The 20,300-nt window shown below is 36.3% G+C and overlaps 1 protein-coding gene across 43 annotated transcripts in view; it reads left to right on the top strand.

Moving 5' to 3' along the window:
• ABI2 (abl interactor 2) overlaps window positions 1-19,228 on the top strand; it is a 120,038-nt gene extending 100,810 nt beyond the window's left edge. For 13 of the 43 annotated variants that reach the window (XM_031958285.1, XM_031958269.1, XM_031958268.1 and 10 more), the window contains 3 exons: window positions 847-933; window positions 9,156-9,329; window positions 13,932-14,107. In XM_031958285.1, coding sequence (XP_031814145.1) covers window positions 847-933; window positions 9,156-9,329; window positions 13,932-14,107 — 437 coding nt within the window. Of the gene's footprint in view, window positions 1-846; window positions 934-9,155; window positions 9,330-13,931 lie in introns of all 43 variants that reach the window. The other 30 variants (XM_031958280.1, XM_031958258.1, XM_031958295.1 and 27 more) reach the window with 3 other exon arrangements.
• Window positions 19,229-20,300: the final 1,072 nt, after the last annotated feature.

Below are 20,300 nucleotides of genomic sequence, written 5' to 3'. Positions count from 1 at the left end.
AAAGAGTTGTCCATACAATTAGAAATAATGATCCGATTGCTCTCTTTTAGCTTTTCTTTAGCTTCTCTATCTTTAATAATAGTGAAATCTTTGTAGAGGAGATAGAACTTGAAGAAAATTTAGTTCTTAAATGGAGATGGAAGGAAGACAATGGTTCCAAGTGGAAGCTTACTGTTTTAGGATAGTTTAATCTACTTATTTGTCTAATAGTATGAGAATAAAAACAAAAAATGTCATGTGATAGGTTATGGTAACATTTCACGTTTTCTTTAAGTATAGTAATTTTAAACTTAATATAAATTATAAAATAGAATATGTACGTACACACAAAAAAAGCCTTCATAGCAATGTAGAGAAATACTTAATTCAAGAGATATGTGTTTGTTATGAAAGTATTAATAAATGACAAATACTGATTGGAACCTTTATGGTAAATGCCTTTGAAAAAATGAATTTTGCTTTAATTTTAAAGTCTGTGTATAGAATATCCTTTAATATCCTTTTCTGTTATCCCATGATGACATGGTGCTAATCTTGGGTTCTAAAGCATGTGATATTGGAGGATAAGATGTGGCATGTTTTAAGTTGTAAAGGTTGTGAGTATGAGCCTTATGATGGAGTCTATAGGCTCCACACTTCACTTCCTTAAAAAATTGAAGTTTTTGAAAGGCCCACCTGGGGTTTTGTTTTGTTTTTGCCCCACTCAAAAGGGGTCCACTTGACATCTTACCAAGTATTTCTGAATGGTGGGTGGCATTTTGTCTTTATCCATTAATTTTATTGTATTATCCTTTATTTTTTTATATAACTTGAGCCCCACCTTCCTCCCCCCCTTTTTTTTTTCAGCATCTCTTGCTCCTCCTCCTCCATCCATCCTACAGGTAACTCCTCAGTTGCCTTTAATGGGATTTGTGGCCAGAGTTCAAGAAAATAGTAAGTTTATTTCTTTATGGTGTTGTTCAGATTATAGGTATGAAAGGTGTTTATGTGTCACTGATCTTTTCTAATTGTTATTTATTTGGCCTTTCTCCCCCTTTTTTGTGAGTCTACTTGTCTGTTTAGAGGAGATATAGTTCATTCCTTCAAAAATGATTAAATTTTAAAATTATTACTAAATTCTGGAATTTTTAAAGTGCATATAAAATTTTTGCTTGTTTTAGTAATTGTCAAATTGGTAATTTTGGCCATACTTTTGAGTGATTGAATTCAACAAGGAATGTATAATCTCCTCATATGTATCAGTCACTATGCTAGGTACTTGAGAGTACAAGTACAAAATGCTAGGGATTGAGTATACAAGAACAAAACAAGACTGTCTTCACTTTCAAAAAGCTTGAATTTTACTGGGAGTAAACTTAAAATATATGCATATTAAATACAAAGTTATGGGCGGGGGAAGGAGCTATTAAAAAATGTGTGAAAATCAGAAGAGATTTCTGGAAGGTGTCACTAGAGCCAAGTGTTTATGGATTGTAGAGCTTTTAAGTTGCTGAGAGGAGGAGGAAGAACATCCCAGGTTTATGTTACAGTCTGTACAGAGTCGGGGCAGAAGACTGAGTCTTACATATGACATACAGTGAATTGGATGGAATTTAGAGCATGTGACATGGAGTAATATGTAACCAACCTGTAATGGTGGTGTGGAGTTTTAAATGCTAAAGAACGAAGGTTTTATTTCATTCTAGAAGCAAGGAGTAGGAGGCCCTGGAGCTTCTTGGGTTGGGGAGTGACATGGTCAGACCTGTGCTTTAGGAATATTAATTTAGCAATTACAGCTAAAGGATAAATGGAGAAGGCAGTGCCTGAATGCAGGGAGGCCAGTTAATAGGCTACTTGAATAGTGCAGTTAAGAGATGATTTGGGTCTAAACTTGGGACTTGGGTCCAATCACATATTGATTATGTGAGTGGAGAGAAGAAAGATGTGAAAGGTTTTATGGAGGTCAAAAATCAGCAAGATTCATTAGTTGACTGAGCACAGTGGGGTTGACTTTGAGATTATGAACATAGGTGAATGGAAGAATTCCAAAAATGTAGAGAAATTAAGGAAAGGAATAGGTTTTGGGGAAAAGATGATAAATTCCATTTTCTAATTACTGACTTTGAGGTGCCTTTGGGACATCTATATGGGGGTATTCCTAATGATCATACTTGTTCTCAAAAAACCCTCCAATCTTTTTTCCCCATGAGTAGTTTTATAATTTTGTAAATACTGTATAGCAAAAAATAAACTGTTCAGTATAAGAATAAAAATCACTATTTATACCATATATGTCACAAATTATCCTCTTCAAACCTTTTGAAATCCTCAGCAGACCTTTACTTTAACAATCAAGAAATAAGGGAGAAAGTTCAGGAAGATGATAACAATGTTTCATTTACCTTTGGTATGAATCAGGACTGCTTTTAAATTCACATTCATCTTTGAATTTAACCTAATTCACAGATGTAGAAATAAGTCAGTAAACATTTATTACTATGGGTCAGGCCCTGTGCTAAAGAAGCAATTAAAAGTGGTGTTAGATTAGGAAATTTTAGATCATAAGATTATTAATTTGCAGTCAACCAGTCTTTATTTGCTTCCTATTATGTGGCAGGAACTGCACTAAGTTCTGGGGATATAAAGAAAGCCAAAAGACAGTCCTTCTTTTCAACTGAAAGAACTAGTAGTCTAATGGGGATGGGAAAGAAAGCATGAAAACAGCTATGTACAAACAGATATGTTACCAGATAGGCTGGAGATCCTTTAGATCACAATGATTAAGAAGACTAGGAAAGGCTTCTTGTAGAAGATGGGACTAGGAGACTTGAGGGAAGCAACATGGGGGTATAAAGAGGGAATTGCCAGGCCTAGGGGACACTCAGTGAAGATGTTCAGATTTCAGAGATGGAGTGTTGAGATTAAAAAAGCAGCAAGAATTCCAGTCAACAAAAATTTATTAAGCACCTTCTACTTGTTAGGGACTGTGCTAAACCTTCCCCCCAAAAGGAAAAAAAAGTTCTTCCCCTCAAACTTAAATGGGGAAAGACTGCACACAAAAGGAAGTGGAAAAGCAAACAGGAAAAGTAGGGGTAGGAAAGACCCTACCAGGGGGTATGGTGGAAAAGTAAAAGATTGCAGAGTAAGAGGTGTGGGTGGGATGTACTATGTGACAAGAATGGCAAAGTAGGATAGGGCGAGGTTATGAAAAAGTCAAAGGGAGAATTTTATATTGCTTGTCTGCATATTATTTTATGTTATCTGTTAGATCTCTCTGTAATATCTATATTTATATTATCTGAATTCTGCATAAGATTGCATTAGTTTTCTTGGCTGCCATGTCCATTTGACACCTTAAGCTTGTCTTTCATTAAAACTCCCATTTTTTCCCACCTGAACTGCTCTTTAATCAGGCCTTTTTTTGTATTCAAGAAATACATTTTTTGAACCCACATTGTTAGACTTTATATTTGTCTTTCTTAAATTAATTTCATTAGATTTTATCTAACATCGGAGCCTCTGAAGATCTTTTGAATCATAACTCTCTTGTGTAGCATATTAGCCATCCATTCCTGCACTGTCATCAACAATTTTGGTCAGTATTTCTTGTGGATGATAGGAGTAAGAAGGATAGAAAACTTGGGAAAAACTTCTCATTTTAGAATTCATGATATCTGAAGAGAGAAATATTGGAACTACTTAGACCTGTTTTTTAGACTTAAGATATACATGTTTCAGAGAGTTTGAAGGAAAGACTTCTGGTTGCAATGGTTCGAGAAACTAAGAGGGAAGACAGTTTAAGAATAAAGCTTACTCGAAAACTACAACTTCTCTTAGTGAAGAAGAAAAAGAATAAGTTATTCGCATGTACTCATACTTAAACACACACACACACACGTTCCAGGTTTCCTTTCCAGTTTTAATTTCACAATATGTTTCAGTCCAACTGCAACACTGTTCTGCCCTCCCACCTCTGTCTTGTGCCTGATTTGTTTTGCTCCCTACCTTTAGCTATTGAAATCTTTGTCTTTTTTCTAGAAGGTCCAGATCAGATGACATAATTTCCTAGGTAGAAAGGTGAGACTAGTACAGTCCCCTTATTTTTACAAATTAAGAAGTTGAATCCAAGAGAAAGGGGCCAAGTGGTCAGGGAGGCAGAGCTGGCCTTGAACTTAGGCACCAGGTCCTCTTTCCTCTGACTTCACATCCACATCTCCTAGGTACTTCATCATCTTCTAACTTGCATTTTGCTTATCACTTTACCTTTCTCATACCTTTCTTTAGTCTGCAAGATTCCTGAAGGCAGGAACTGTGATTTAAAAATTTTTGCAGATCTCCAGCATAATGTCTCTCACATAGTTGGTATCTAATAAATATCTTTTGAACTGAGTTTATTTTCCTCAGTTTCATCAGATGAGCCTTCAAAAGATAATATCATAAAACATTATTCTATATTCTGGCAATAATAGGTGTTAAGGGACAGGTCAATTCTCCGAGAGCCTCCACAGCTGTGGATCATGGCATCTGAAGGAGTTTCAGGGCAGCCTTTGCTGACCAAGTGTTGCAGACTGGGAATGATATAAATTGGAGGCAGAGGGAAGAGGAGAGAGGTCAGTTAATTCATGGCCTCTCAGTCAGAGAGGTCAGAGAACAGCAAATGCCTCTCAGGCTCCTTGTATCATCCTCTCACAAGAGGAGATCCATTCTTGATTGTATCTCCAGCAGCTCTCCCATGTATTCCCACAAATAGGAGGCCGTAGAATCTAGCTTTGGAAAGGGATCTTGGAATCACAGGAGCATAGAAGTTAGAACTGGGGGGGGGGGGGGGGACTCATCAAAATTGCCAGGCCAAGTGCTTCACCTGTCACTAGTAACAGAATTTATGATAACATGGGTCCACCTTACAGTGCAAATAAAAGGCAGCTTAAAAGTGATTTCTTGGCTCCTTTTTCTACATCCTCTAAAACAAACCTTTTTAAACTTTTTCACTCATGACCCCCTTTCTCCGAGAAATTGCTGTGGGACCCCAGGTATATGGGTCTGTGAAATATACAAATCATTTACCAATAATCAGTTTCATGACTGACGTTCAATTACGAAACTCCATGTGGGTAACCATGTGTGGCTTTGAACCACAGTTTAAGAAGCTGGGTTCTAATATGTAACTTCCTGACATGAGCATTACAGTGAGAAGCCAGTTTTTCAGATTTGCAGGGCTCATTCTCTGTTAAATTGATCTTCCCATTTAGTAAACTTCTTTGCCTTCATTCTGTCCCTGGGATCAAATATAAAATCCTCTCTGGCTTTTAAACCCTTTCTAACCAGGCTTTTTCCACCTTTTCCAGTCTTCTGTTACTTTACACTCCCTTCCCTCCCCTTTCCCTTCTTCTTACTGTTGGATGCAGGGGCACTGGCTTCCTTCATGTTCCTTGAACATGACATTCCAGCTTCTGATTCTGAGTAGTTTTATGTGTGGGTATGTTACATATGTGTATGAAGTATGTGTATGAACATGTTTAGTTGTATGAGAGAGTTGTCAAGAATGGTATAGCCCAGAATGAACTCAGATTTCTGGAAAAGGCTAGGGACAGAAAGGGCTTTTAAAGCTACATTGGGACCAATTGGAAAATTAACAGAAAAAAATGAAAGGGGAACTTACGTAGTGTTCCTTCCACATTTTATTTGAAGGATAATGATCTTCAGAAAGGAAGAAATAGAATAAATATGATGAAATTACTAGTGTTAACACCTTCAGTACACATCTATTTCAGTGCTCCCGAGTTAGACAGTGTGTTCCAATAGGGTCTATCCTTACAGACACTGTGCTGTAGAGACCCCTCCATTATAACATGTGGAATATTGTACTCAGTTATAGGAGACACTTCTTGGATTTGGCTCATTCCTCCAACTTCACACTAGCAGGCTGAGGTTGCAGAGATAGACCATTGCTTTCCTAGCAGTAACCCACTTGAGGGGACACATTTCCTTCACAAATTTCTAGGCATCTGACATGAACACTTGAAGTGTAAAACTCATGTACTTCTGAGATTAAATAACTCTGGAATGTAGTCTTCAGCAATTGGCCCATTCAGGATTGTTTTAAACAGAACTGTTTCTTTCCTTTTGTTTGACCATTGAATTTCATGACTTTTCAACTAGAGAAATTTCGTCCTCTTGTTTCTTTTCCTCTCCTCATTCTCTCCCCTCTCCTAAGTGTTCCTCTATTCTGCTTCTGCTTTGCGATTTTAAATTAAAATTTAATTTAAATCTTCATCCTTAAAAGATTCAGAAGATGTTAATTCATTATGAATAGCAGTTTTCTTTAAATAAAACCAAACAACTACCAAGTCAAACTGGGTACATCTTAGCTATAGAGTCCAGCCCAGCCAGTCATTCATGTTACAGGATATTCCGCTATCTCATCAGAATGTTGCTCACCAAAGCACAATCAGGTCTATTCACTTTTAAACCAGTTCCTAAGGATCCCAGAGCAGTTGCTTTTTCTTCTCAAGCCAGAGGTGAAAGCAGTGTGACAGGTCCTTCTGAGTAGCTGTACCTCTTCACCTCTAGGAGGAGATAAAGAGGGCAATGGCTGTGACTGGAGTATTGGCCAAGTAGCCATCATTCAGTCTTTTTTCATTGAGCTGCCTCTACCTGCTCCCTGCTCTGTCCTGAACTCTTATTAGGTTCCACTTCCTCTCTTGTTGGTCTCTTGTTTGATAGATGCTTCCTGCTTTCTAGTATTCTTCATAATGCTTAAATGAGAGCCTTTTGACTTTCAGGGACTCATCTTTTACTTAAACATTGACAATTCACGTTTCTCCAGATCTTGATGTAATTTCTCATTTTCCCTTTTAGTCATAAAAGTTTACATTTTTAATTTACCCTTTAATCATAAAGTATCATAAAGCATGGAGGTAGAAATCTCCAGCAAGATTATCTTTTTGGCACCCTTAAGAAACTTTTTGTTCACACTGGACATTTCTTATTTTTAAAGAATAAGAGATTTTGTTCTGCTTCTTTGAAACATTAAACAGTGCCTACACAAGCTGGGTATAATTTTATTTTGTCAGCAAAGACACCAAAATCCTCAGAGCCACACCATAGACTAAACTGCCCAAAATATCAGTTGAAGGCTGTTTCATATAGATATTTTGTTGGAGTATAATAAAATGTATTTATGAAGTATAAAAGTTTTAATAGTAGTAGTGATCTGTACTTTACATCTAATATATATATATATATAATATATATATATATACACACACACATTTATAGTTTTATATATGTATATATACACACCCTGTATATATAAATATATAATTTCTTTTTTCCACAAAACATTTTTTTCTATCCTTTTTATCTTTGACTATTTGTTGTGGAAAGATCTTAAAGAAATAATGTACTTCACATTAGGTTCTTGCTTACTAAATTAATTCAAGTCTCCTGACCCGATTCAATTGAAATTCAGGCTATGTAAAAGAATTTATAGATGCAGTCTTTGAGGAAACTTGGAAAAGAGAAAAAAACACTAGATAAATGAAGTCTTCAAAAAGGGGCAAAAAATCCTTCCACATTTTTGTGGCCAAGACTTTTGTACTTGGAGTGAAGAAAGGAGGAATTCCCAAATTGTTCATTAAGTGTATGGTTGTTAGCACTTGTAGCTATGTGGTGATCCCTAGTAGCCAGTTTCATTAAAACACATTAACACAGAAAAACCTGAATTAATCTTTTGACAATATTACTACTGTGATAGAAACCAGCAATATTATTTGGTATTTGACAAAATCTCTCATGAGCCTTATAGACAGATCACGGAAGTATGGATTAAATGATTAGCCTAATTAAAAGTAGAATGATCATACACAAAGGCTAGATGTAGATCTGGAAAGGATCTCAGATGTAAGTCCAAACCCCTCATTTTACAAATAAGAAATCTGAGGCCCTGAGAGGCTAAGTAATTTGTCTCAGGTCACACAGGTCATAAGCAGCAGAGATCGTATTTGAATCAAGGTCCTTGGACTCCAGAGCCAGTGTTCTTTCTACTGTGTTTTACAGTAGAAAGACTGCATCCAATCTTAAGTTGGCTTTAACTTGGAGAAATGTGTTATTAAGGCATGCTACAGGTCTGTTTATAATTCCTTTTTGTTCAGTTTTTTTCAGGGGCTTGAATGCTTATGAGATTGCAGATGAAAAAGTCTAGAGAAATAGCCAGTATGTTTTTTGACTCTTTAGTCATATGACTTGATTAAATTTTTATAATTTTTAATTTGAAAGATGGGCAATATTTGAAAAGCCAAAATTTAATGAGGACAAAGGTAAAGTCCTAAACTCAAGTTAAAAAAAAAAAAAACCCATACAAGTTTAGAATTAAGAAGGTGATAGCTAGAAAATTTTTCATTTGAAAAAGATTTGAAATTTTTAGTTGACTGCAAGATCAAAATAGTCAAAAATGTGATATTCTATTTCCCTCTTCCTCTCTCTTCCCACAAAATAAGATTAGATTTCATCAGTAAAACTGTGGATTAAGATTAAGAGAAGTAATAATTTGTTGTATACTGATCCAGTGAGACCACATCCAGAAAAATTGATCAAAGAGATCAAGGTAGCTTAAAACCACAACGTCAAGCTATCCTGATGAAAAAACTTGGAGGCGCAATTGTAGTTGTATTCAAATATTTGAATGTAGCAAGGACTTAGATTTGTTCTTTGTATCCCATGTGTGGGATGGGGAGATGAGTAACAGTTTTCTACGGGTAGTCATTCTCAAGAGGTATATAACCGTTCATTTCAAGGAAGCCCTTTCTATCCATTAGTTGTCTGAAATGGAGTGGGCTGATTTAGACAGTTCTCAGTACTGGATATGTTTAAGCAGAGGCTAAATAACCACTTATCAAAAAGTAGTATCAGCAAAATTCATGTATCAGGTAAGGGTTAGCTTGGGTAAATTTGGAGATCTTACCAAGGTGATCTATAAGAATATCAGGCTTGAAGATTTAGACACTAAAATTTAGTGTCAAGAGACAGTAAATTGTCTCTTGTCTTTCTAATTTTGTTTGTTTTAGTAATGTCCATTTCCAAATCTAATTTTGAATTCTATGATAATGCAGTATTAGAATGAGAAACATCCCAAATCAGTATTTTTGTATATTTTAATCATTTTGATGATTTATTAGTTTCAGATACTCCTCCTCCTCCACCTCCTACAGAAGAACCAGTCTTTGATGAATCTCCACCTCCACCTCCACCACCAGAAGATTATGAAGAGGAGGAGGCAGCTGTGGTAGAGTACAGTGATCCCTATGCTGAAGAGGACCCTCCCTGGGCACCAAGAACCTATTTAGAAAAAGGTAAATATTATATGCTATGTGGAGAAGAGAAATTAATTCTCAATGGAAATGAAGCTCTATTGCTAACTAAAAACAATCTCAAGTTATCTCTCTGCTTCCAAGTAAATTTCTTTCTATGGTAGAGTCTTCAAAATCTCATGTCAGTTTTAAAGATTGTATGATTTTAAAAACACTGCTAGATTATAGTTTGAAAATTCTTGTCATCTTTTGTTCATGGTAGTATCTACCTGTCTTTCCTCTCTCATCTAACAGTGACTAGTTGTTTTATCTTAAGACAAGGAAATGACTTTTCTTTGATTCCCATGAATATTTAAAGAATTTTTTAGTTATAAAATTATAAAGTATAATTTTAGTAGTGTAATGAATCAGGATATCTAATTTAAGAATAAGGATTGCCATAAAGAAGCTTCCAAGAAAGAAACATTGTTAATGATTCATTTCACTTGAAAGGTAAATAATGTATGAGTGTTTTTAAGGGAATCATTTCTATATGTGAGGCAAAAAAAAAAGGTGAAATGAAACTAGTAAGAAAATTAAAAACTAGTTTAGACATTGCCCATCAGATTAACATGACTAATATATAAATATCTTTGAGAACATTCAGCTCACCCAGAAAAAGATTCTTGAAAGAAAAATAATTTTAGGGATAATGATTGTGGCATTATTTTCCAGAGAAAAGCTCTCAACTGCTCCCAAAGTAATCAGTCAGAAAACCTATTATATGCTAGTTATGTACTTAACAAAAAGAGGGAAAAAACAGGCATTGTCTTTAAGGAGCTTATAATCTAATGGAAGAGAACATTTGTTTGCAATGTGTACAAAACAAACTATACGGGAAAATAATTGAAAGAGGAAAGGCGCTAGAATTAAGATTAGGAAAAGTCCCCAGTAAAAGGTGGAATTTTAGTTAGGACTTCAAGAAAGCATGGCAGATCAGTGGGTAGAATGGGGGAGGGAGAACATTTTAGCATGGGGGACAGGGAAAGTATCCAGAGCCAAGACTGGGAGTTTCTTGTTCATGGAAGAGCCAGGAGACCAGGATCACTGACGGAAACGTTCATATGGGGAAGTAAGGTCCTTCCTTCTTGAAGAGGACCAAAGGGACATTTCCATATTTTGATCAAGGCACAGTGTGACCAAGATGAACTTGGAAGGCTCTAGCACATGTGGGGCACAAATAGTCCCTGTGAACATTTGGAATGGAGATAACTCTAAATTTTTGCATTTCATCTTTTTTTTTTTCTTTTTCTTTTCTTTTTTTTTTTTTTTTTTTTTTGTTGTTTTTGAGCTGCCACATTTCTGTTTTGCTTATAGAACACAGCACCTTCTTGGGTGCAGGTGCGCCATGCTGGGTAGTCCTATAACAGTGTCTCCCATGCCTCAGAGTTGATTCCAAAATTCTTCAGAGAGAATTTGAGAGTGTCTTTACCTTGCCTCTTTTGACCTCCCTGTGAATGCTTTCCTAGTGTGAATTCTCTGTGAAATAGTCTTTTAGGCAGATGTAAGGAGTAAAGTATAAGAAGATTGGAAAGATAGGAAAGGACTTTGAATACCAAACAGAGCAGTTGTATTCAATCCTGGAGGTAATAGGAAGCTAATGGAGTTTATGGGAAAGGGGTAGAATGCGATGGGATCAGACCTGCTTTTCAGGGAAATCCCTTTTGGAATGGAGGATGGACTGGAATGGGGAGGGACTTAAGGCTGGCAGACCTCAGTGGTAGATTATTGCAGTTATCCAAGCATGAAATGATGAGGGTCTATATTACAGTAGAGGTGGGGTCAGAGGAGAGAAGTGGGGAAACTATTAGAGAAAGGTTGCAAAGATGAAATCAGTAGTCCTTGGATATGTGGAGTGAAAGAGAGTGAGGAGCCCAAGAGGGCTCCTAAGTTGTTAGCCTGACACAGGGATGGAAGGACGGTGTGCCCCTACTACTAGTAAGTGCTAAGTTAAGAGATGGGGGAGCATTTGGAGGGAAAGCCAGTGAGTTCAAGATATTGAGCCCGAGATGTCTGCTGGTCATCCAGTGTGACACGTCTGACAGGCAGTTAGTTGGAGATACGAGACAGGACGTCAGCAGAGAGTGGTATTTGGAAAAGGGAGTCCTGACAAAGGAACAATCAGCAGTGTCAAAGGGTTCAGAGAAGTGAAGGAAAATGAGGACTGAGAAAAGGCCACTGGATTTGGTGGTTCAGAGACCTTCAGCAACTTTGGAGAAAGCAATTTGAATGGTGTGATGAAGTCAGAAGCTAGATTATAGGAGACATGTACTGGTCTCACCTTTTTCTTTTTTAATACTATGCTGAATAAAATATAAACATCCAAGTAGATTTCAAAGAAGGCAAAATCCTGGTAAGCATATACATCGGTTGCTGCTTAAAAATGATCACCTCCCTATCATTCATTGCTTTCAATAAATGAAAAATGGATATTTTTTCCCTTAACCTTTTTTACAATTAAAAAAAAAATTGGCTTGTGACATGTTTGCCTTTTTTAGAAAGGATTATTAGCATAATTTTAGGAGAGTAATAGATGAGCTCATGCAGACAACTCCCTGTGTTAGGAGTTCTTTTCTTGCCTTTTGTCACAAAGGTGCTCCACGTAACTTTTAATTTCCACACTTAAAAACATATCTTAGCACTATTTGATTCAGTAGAGCAAATGTGACTTTTGAAGACTTTTCCAGCTTAAACTCCTCCAACTTATGCAACTTATGCATAATATCAAGCATATTTTAAGAACATTTTGAAAATCCTGAACCTGAGAAGTTAACACTGTTCTATGACTGCTAATAAGAAGGAAGGCACAAATCAGGAAATGTATCCTGCTGGTATTGCTTACTTTGAGTATTGGAGTCTGTCATTCATTCAGTAAACATTAATAATAATAATATTTCTTGGCATTTTACTGAGCTTTGGGGAACCAAAAGTAAAAATTAAACATGTTACAGTGGTTAGAACACCAGCCCTGAAGTCAGGAGGACCTGAGTTCAAATGTGTTCTCAGAAACTTAACACTTCCTAGCTGTGTGACTGAGCAAGTCACTTAATCTTGACTGCTTTCTCCTCCATATTTATGTATATATGTATATTCTAGGGATGGGGAATAGCCAGTAAAAACTTCCATTCAGGAGTATGTAAGTTTTTATTGGCTATTCCCCATCTCTAGAATTCTCTCCTTGTTAGTCTCCACTACCAGATTTCCTTTAAGTCCTAACTAAAATCTCACCTTCTGTAAGAAATCTTTTCTGATCCTTACTTAGTGCTTAGTACCTTTCCTCTGTTAATTTTCTCCCTTTAGGCTGTATCTTGTTTGAACATATATGTTTTCATGTCTCCCCCATTTGACTGTGAGCATCTTTAGATGAGAGATTGTTTTTTTTTTTCTTTTATATCTCCCAAGCTTAGCACAGTGCCTGGCACATAGTAGGTACTTATTAATAAATGCTTATTGATTGATGATGATAATTGATAACATCAATTAAAATTTATTCTTTACTAAATTCTTATCCCAAAGGAATTTATATAAGTGCAAAATACATTTTTAAAAGAAGTGTTTCCTGCACAAACCTTGTGTATGTATTTCGTATTTATTTTCTATAGTATATGGACATTATAGTATATTTCCTATAGTATAAGAGCTATATCTTTTTTCCTGTTTTTCAATAAATGTGGCACAGTGCCTGGAAGTGCTTAGAAATGCTTATGAATTGACTGATAAAATATTAATGTTATCTATTTCTCCTTCCATGACATAAGTCATTTCAGAGCTTAATTGAAAACTATTTGGATTTTGGATGAGAAACTTGAATTTTTCAGCAAATCAACTAGTACTTATATTCTCCAATTGTGACATGGTATTTAGTTCATTTCTGTTTTTTTTTAAAGAAGTCTGAGGCTTTATAATTAAACTTGAATCTTTTCAAGATAACACAGAATAGATGCAGATTGCAATTGAAGAAAATTTTTACTAAAGTTGCAAAGATGCTAAGGTTAGGTCAAAAAAATGAATGGAGAATGTATGTTTTCATCCTAGAGGGCAATGGAGAAGACTCTTCTGGTGAAATAAAAATAATTATAGTTTTCTAATTCAAAGCTTCTTAAACTGTGGGTTGCAACCTCATATGGGGTCATGTAATTGAATGTGGAGCAAATGTTTGATTTGTATACATCTCTTTTATATACCTATATACTAGGCATTGTTTAAAAATTTCTTGGGTGAAAAGGGGTCATGAATGGAAGAAGTTGAAGAAGCCCTCCTCTAATTTACTTTAAATTAAAAAAAAAAGAATAATGTATCCTTGGTAATTAGATTGTGAGTTCTTTTAAGACAAGAATTGTCTTGTGCTTAGCAGTGTCACAAAGTATGTTTATCATGTCATTGTAATGGTCCTAATAACTAGATAAGTTTGAACCAAGATCTTAAGGACACTTGAAGTTTCTTGTGGTTAAGGTGTTAGTCTGTCATTTTGAGCAAGCTGAGTCTGTAATCACCACCCAGGCAGAACTTTTTTTATTTGCTTTTAGAAAATTACTGTGTTATTTGAGTAACTTAGAAACTCCTTGTTTTTTCTTCCTACATATTTCATATTTTCATTTTTTCTAGTTGTCGCGATTTATGATTACACAAAAGACAAAGAGGATGAGCTCTCATTTCAGGAAGGAGCTATCATTTATGTCATCAAGAAGAACGATGATGGTTGGTATGAGGGAGTCATGAATGGAGTGACTGGGCTCTTTCCAGGGAATTATGTGGAGTCCATCATGCATTATTCTGAGTGAAGATTGATTATGTTGTTCTGGGATCAAAAGGAACTATTAGGGGCTTTCCAGATTTACACAAGGCTCTGAGGAATACACTCATGGATGAAGGATAATAAAACTGCTTCTGTGTTTTGGCTTAAAAAATTATTATAAAAAAAGCAATTTAGTGACCTAAACATGAACAAATGGATCTTCTGATGGTTAGTGGTGGCTGTGCTGAGTTCTTGGAAGTAAATAAGCTGACCTGTTCATCTCTGGGTATGTAGAAAATGAAATGACCTATACATGTAACTGAAACAGAGTCAAAAAAAAGACTGAGGTAGAACCTAGGATCTTTCTCAGGAATTGTATCTAATCCAGAGGTTTTCTCCCAAGCTTTAGTGCTTGGCATTAAAAATGTCAAGATAATCATGCTGTTAACATTATGACCCAGTGGCCATCTTAGTCATATTTTTCTTCCGCCTGAAGATGAGGCATCTGCAGAACGTATTTGAAAGTTAACATAAAAGGCTTTCCAGGTTGTTTGTTACTTGTTTTTAATGCAGTTAGAATTTGCAATTTCTTAGCACTCTGGCTAAAAACAAGTGAATGCAAAACTGATTTGTATGTCATTATAATTGTCAGCATAAGTCATTAAGATGATGAAGTTTAGAAAGTGTTAGGGGACTCCTAAGGCTAGCTAACTGGTGCCACAAATTTACTTTAGTATTCTGAAATACTACATTGCCACTGATGGCTTATATATCCAGACTACTTATAACAAGGGTTAGTTATCCCATAGCAAAGGCTATAGTGAAGTGGTGATTATATTTCCTTCAGGTTCTGAGGATCAAGCCTGAAGATTTTAAATTAACACTTGAATGACATATGTTCTTATTAATGGTCAAGATGAAAACTTTACTTTGAGCATTAAAGCTTTGAGGAGAAAAAAAAAATGACTTCAGAGTAAATGGTTTTTTTCCCCTTAATTTTGCAGTATAGAGGAAAATCTTATTAGCTTTATTTGGAAAGAACAATCAGTTTTTAGATCTGTTGGCAAGTCTCTACAATGGAAGTTAAAGGATTGCTACTCTCTCTGATCATTAAAGACTAACTTGTACAACTGTCTAAGCTGCTTTTCCCTTTATACACATAGAAAAATTTAAAAAACAAAAAATAATTCAGAACAAAAACCCTTGAGAGACTTGTTTTCAACTGGAAAATAAGGTACCTTTTCCTATTAAATATTAAAATTACAGCATTAAAATGAACTTAGTAGGTCAAGTTTTGGCACTGCCAGTTTTGTGGGCTAGAGACCTTCTTCAACTTAAACAGAGATTATAGCAGAAGTTATTAATTCTTTTGTCTGTACAACAAATACAATTTTGGATTTCAACTCTCAGATTTAGAAGAGCAATACATTTCTGACCTTCATTTTTCCACAGAGTTAATTTAAGAAATATCTCCAGAGACCCCAAATCCTGGTAAGGGATGGTAGTTCTAAATAAGAAATGATCTGAGAATGGGACCAGTTCCATTCCCCCTGATCCTCTTGACCAGGGATACTCAGCCACAATTCAGGAAGGCCAGGCTAGGTTAGATTAGGCCAGGGCCGGAGTGTTGAGCAGGCTTGCACTGACTGAACAGCGGGGTTTAGTGAACTTGAGGGACAGGTGGACAAGGTGTTAGCAGGAAAGAAGATTCCTGGCTTTGACTACAAAGCTTCTTTAAAATTTTAACTGAGGCCCAACTATATAGTTCTTTTATCAATAAAACTCCATACTGCCTGTTTTCAGTCATTTAGTGATCTTATTTCAGGTCTTCTAACAGCTGGGAGTCCTATATGCTCATCAGTTTACTCATCTGTGCCTGAGCACTCCTATTAAATGAACTTGACCAAAACCCCTTCCCCCTTCCCCCCCCCAACAACATTAGCACTGGGTATCTCTTTGAGCTTTTATTTCCTTTTTAGAACCAATCTGTGGCTGACTTAAGATAAGCTTGAGACTCTCTTTTACTGCCTGAAGTGGATTGATGTGCTTAGGGGTTTTGTTTTTTGAAGGGAAGGGGGATGGAGTGGTGGTGGTGGTGGTGGGTGGTTAGTACTGGGTATGTACCTTAATTTTAAAAATATGTCCCTTAAATGAGTTATTCCCAGTATCTACTCATACCTGCAGGATTTTCTGCTTCAGAGTGCTTAGTGGGTTTGCAACGCAGACACATTTTTGAAGTCTAAAAGGTAATCTGACAGCTCATCCTATTCATTTACAAAAACAGATGTCAACTGAGCTGGACTTGCAGAGATAGATAAGCTTAGGGTTTTCTCTAGGAATGGATTTTGCTTCTTGGACCAGTGTTTGCTGTCTGCTGATGACATTTGTGAAGTTTTTCATCTTATTAGAGTGACTGTGGAGGGAGTCCATGGGTCTTAATTGCTGCTGGTTTTTGCTCTATTCAGTACTGATGTGTAAAAAAAAAATTGTTGAATTTCATGCATATTTTTTATTTTGTACAGTTTAGAATTCTATAGCTTGTCTAGGAAGGATTCTATGTGATCAAAACCCAGAGTAATTGGAGAATTTAATGTATGTAATATTTCATAGACTGCATGCTACTAATAGTGAGGGTGCTGTTTCCAATTTTATCAATTGTAAGTTTCCCCTTTTGTCCTATTGAAAAACTAACTTTTTAAAAAAGCTTGGAAAAACTTAAATTTGAGAAACGGTGCAGAGTGCTGTAGCAAAGGTGATCCAAGTCCAAAAGCTACTGACCAGCCCTCAGCAGTGTTGTCACTAGATATGAGGGGAATGCTATCACGGTCCATAATAAAATGTTCTAGGGCCACAACCCAAACTAAATCCTTTCCCTCTGGATCATATTTTCCTAGATTGTATTTGATTTTACTTTCACCCTTCCTCCCAAACCCTGCAAAGAGTAGTAATAATGTAGTTGTAGTAGTATTAGTAGTTAGTAGTAGTAGTAGTAGTAGTAGTAGTAGTAGTAGTAGTAGTAGTAGTAGTAGTAGCCGCCTTCCAATATGGCTGTTCCTCTTTTGGTATTTGATTTCCATGGAGATATGAATGAAAATACACTTCCTTGTTCTATGGCCTTAGAGTGAAGATGACATAAACTTAAAAAGTGCCAATTGAGGATGTTGCAAGGCTCAGCCTGCTGTTGGATTGATAAAGACAAACCTCCTCTTTTCTTGTTCAGCAGTGTTTTCCATTGCTTGGCTGTTTTGTTTCTAACACCCCCCCCCCCCCCCCCCCCCCCCCCCCCCCCCCCCCCAGTGGTCCTTGTTTTGGGCAGTTTAGTTAGGGGAAGCAAGCAGCTGGTATTAATGGCATGTTTCTGAGGGACTGATTCTGTGTCACCAGGAAGGATACCCCCTGCCCCTTTTTGGATTTTGTTTAGTAATTTACCGGTTTCTTTCATCCCTAACCGGTTTCTTTAATCCCTACATTAACGTAGCTGGCAATTTTCAGTTATTTCATCAGTGTCTTACTACTGCCTGGAAAAAACAAAGGCAACTTAATGAAATTCTTAGTTCTGGTGTGATAGGAGATTATGTGTATTTTTATTTTTGTTTTAAACTTTTTTCTTATTTCAGCACTTGCCTTTACATTAGACTTCCTTTCTTGTTGTCCTTAACCACATATTTCTCTAGTGAAGGGAGCATGTTGTGTCCTGGGGCTACCGTGACACTAAAAACAGCCTTATGTAGAAGGTAGCAGGCAATATCCAAGTATTTAGGAAGGTAGGCATTTAATTTCCATCAGTTTACACTTAATTCATTGGCTGGGAATTCCACCTTCACTGGTGTTAAGGGGGGAGGAGGGCATCCCCAAATGGGTTTACTTAGATTCATAAAAATTATTAGAGCCAGAAGGGACCTTAGGTCATCTAGTTCAGATGGGGAAACTGAGGCCCAGGGACATTAAGTGACTTGCTCCAGGTCCCACAGCTAGTTAGTGGTATAGCCAGGACTAGAATCATACTGCCCAGTCCAGTGGTCTTTCCACTACACCATGCTGTTTTGATTAAATATGCTATGTTTTTCTTTAAAACTGTGAGAACATTGGAGTTCCACTTGATATCTTTAGGAAGATACTTGAAAAAAAAAAAAGTATGGCCATGTTTTGATAAATGCCATTAAAGTATTATTCACAGTTCCTCTTTGAATTATTACATCGGCGTGCCGAGTGCAACCTTCAGTAGTGAGATGGGAATTTTAAAAAATGGTACTTAAATGTGAATTGCTATTTAGTAAAGTAGTCTTCTCTCCTTGATAAGGCGTATGTTGCAAACACATGTTTTATATGGTATTTTAGCAGTGGAAGGGGCACTGCACACCAGTCTTTTAAGAGAGGCTTATATAGAGCCATTCACTGAAAAAGGCACATTGTGCTTGAGAGCTGAAGTTTATTTTCTGCTAATATTTGTTCCTATTTCTTATTGAAACTCATACAATGATATGGAAATTGACAAATATGCCGGGGCCAACCTGTGTACAAATGGATTATTTACGCAAATAAACCTTGCTAAATATCTTGAAACATTTTTGTAAAATATAAAAAAACACAAAAGTGCTTATTTTCACATTAAAATGGAAGTGTCTTTTTGCAACTTCAGAATTCTATGGAAAAGCAGTTTCTACCATATCTTGTGTCCATGTACATTTTTAAGAAACAACAGAAAAATATGGTTTCTAGGTAGGATGGCCGTGATTTGTGCTCTGCCAGTGCTAACTAATCCATCTGATGCACTCAGCCCCAGAGAGAAGGAAGTTGGTGGCAGTGAGACTATAAATCATGGAGGCCTCGGGGGGAGCAGCTTGTCTGCTCTGAGTGATATTTGTGTGTGTGTGCACGCGCGTCATAAAGCTGCCTCCAAACAAGTGGGGAACATCAACTTTTTACAATTTTTTTTTTTTTTTTAGATTGTACTTGGAATTAACTGTTGCTGTGTAATAAGAATTTGTTTTACGTCCTAAATAAAAACCCACAAAGCACACAGAAGTGACTGGTGAATTTTATTTTTATAAGGGAACCATTTTCACTTTGGTGGTATCCGATTGTCCCAAAGGATTAGGGGGAAGAGATGTGTAAGTATTCTAAATTTGTAAATAGACAAAAAAAAAAAAAAAAAAAGTCTCTAAATCAGACATTTTGAGGATTATTCTTGATGTATTACATTAAAATACTTTTAATGAAGTTGAAAATGCCCCCACTCCTTTCAGTTAATAGTCTTCTTATAGACTAGATGGTCTGCTATTCCTAAAGTGATTGCTGGGTGGCATATCAAGCTATTGATAACGCATTAATGATTTCATAATGCTTTGATAGTATTTAAGTATTATCAGTTATATTTGACAAATAAGGAAACTGACTTACTTGTTAGGTTTTGTCTTAATTATTCTGGAGAGGTGAAACCAGGTGAGCAATAAAATTCTCAAATACAGATGTTCCTTTGTTGGCAATCAGGTAACTGCTTGCTGAATTAGCTAGATAACGATAACATACTACTGCTGTGTCAGGCTGATGCCTGATGACTTGTAGACAGGATATAAATTAGTATTCTATTTGAGTAGGTACCAGTTGTACACAGGTAATTCTTCTTATAGTCTGAAACAATAGGACAGATGGAGTTTTTTTTTTTTTTTTGGGGGGGGACACAAACTTTTTTTGATAGTATAATTAAGGGGATTTGATTTTCTTTTGTCTTCACTTTAGAACCTCTCCCTATGGTTCAACAGATATTTTTAAAATGTCCCTCACGTAAATGGCACCAAGTTCTGTCTGTCTTGGCAGAAGATAGGACAAAAATGATGATTCTTGTCTTCCAGGAGCATTCTGTCCTCCTGAGAGTTTTACATGAACACAGAGAAACACACAAGTTCTTTGAAAACAGAACAGCACTAAAATGTTGGGAAGTAGAGGAGATCACCCCAAGTTATCACCTAGCTCTGTAGTCCTAATGCATCTTCTGGTATCCTGCCCAGCTTTGTTTTTAGTTACATAAAGTTGAATAGGCTAAAAACATATCCACAATGTATTCTGGGAATTCTTTATTCTTTAATTTATCATGTAACCAGCCTTTGTACTAAATGTCATTTTTGTCTCATTAAAACTGAAATTCTAAATTTGGTTTTAATGTTTATTAAGCAAGCATGGAACACTGAAACTGACACTTATGGGCTTGACAAAAATGGTAGCAGGTAGTAAAAATCTTT

Source organism: Sarcophilus harrisii, chromosome 3 (genome assembly GCF_902635505.1).
Source record: "Sarcophilus harrisii chromosome 3, mSarHar1.11, whole genome shotgun sequence".
Lineage (NCBI taxonomy): Eukaryota > Metazoa > Chordata > Mammalia > Dasyuromorphia > Dasyuridae > Sarcophilus > Sarcophilus harrisii.
Note: the sequence above shows the minus strand (reverse complement) of the source record. Positions and strands in the feature narration are given on the sequence as shown.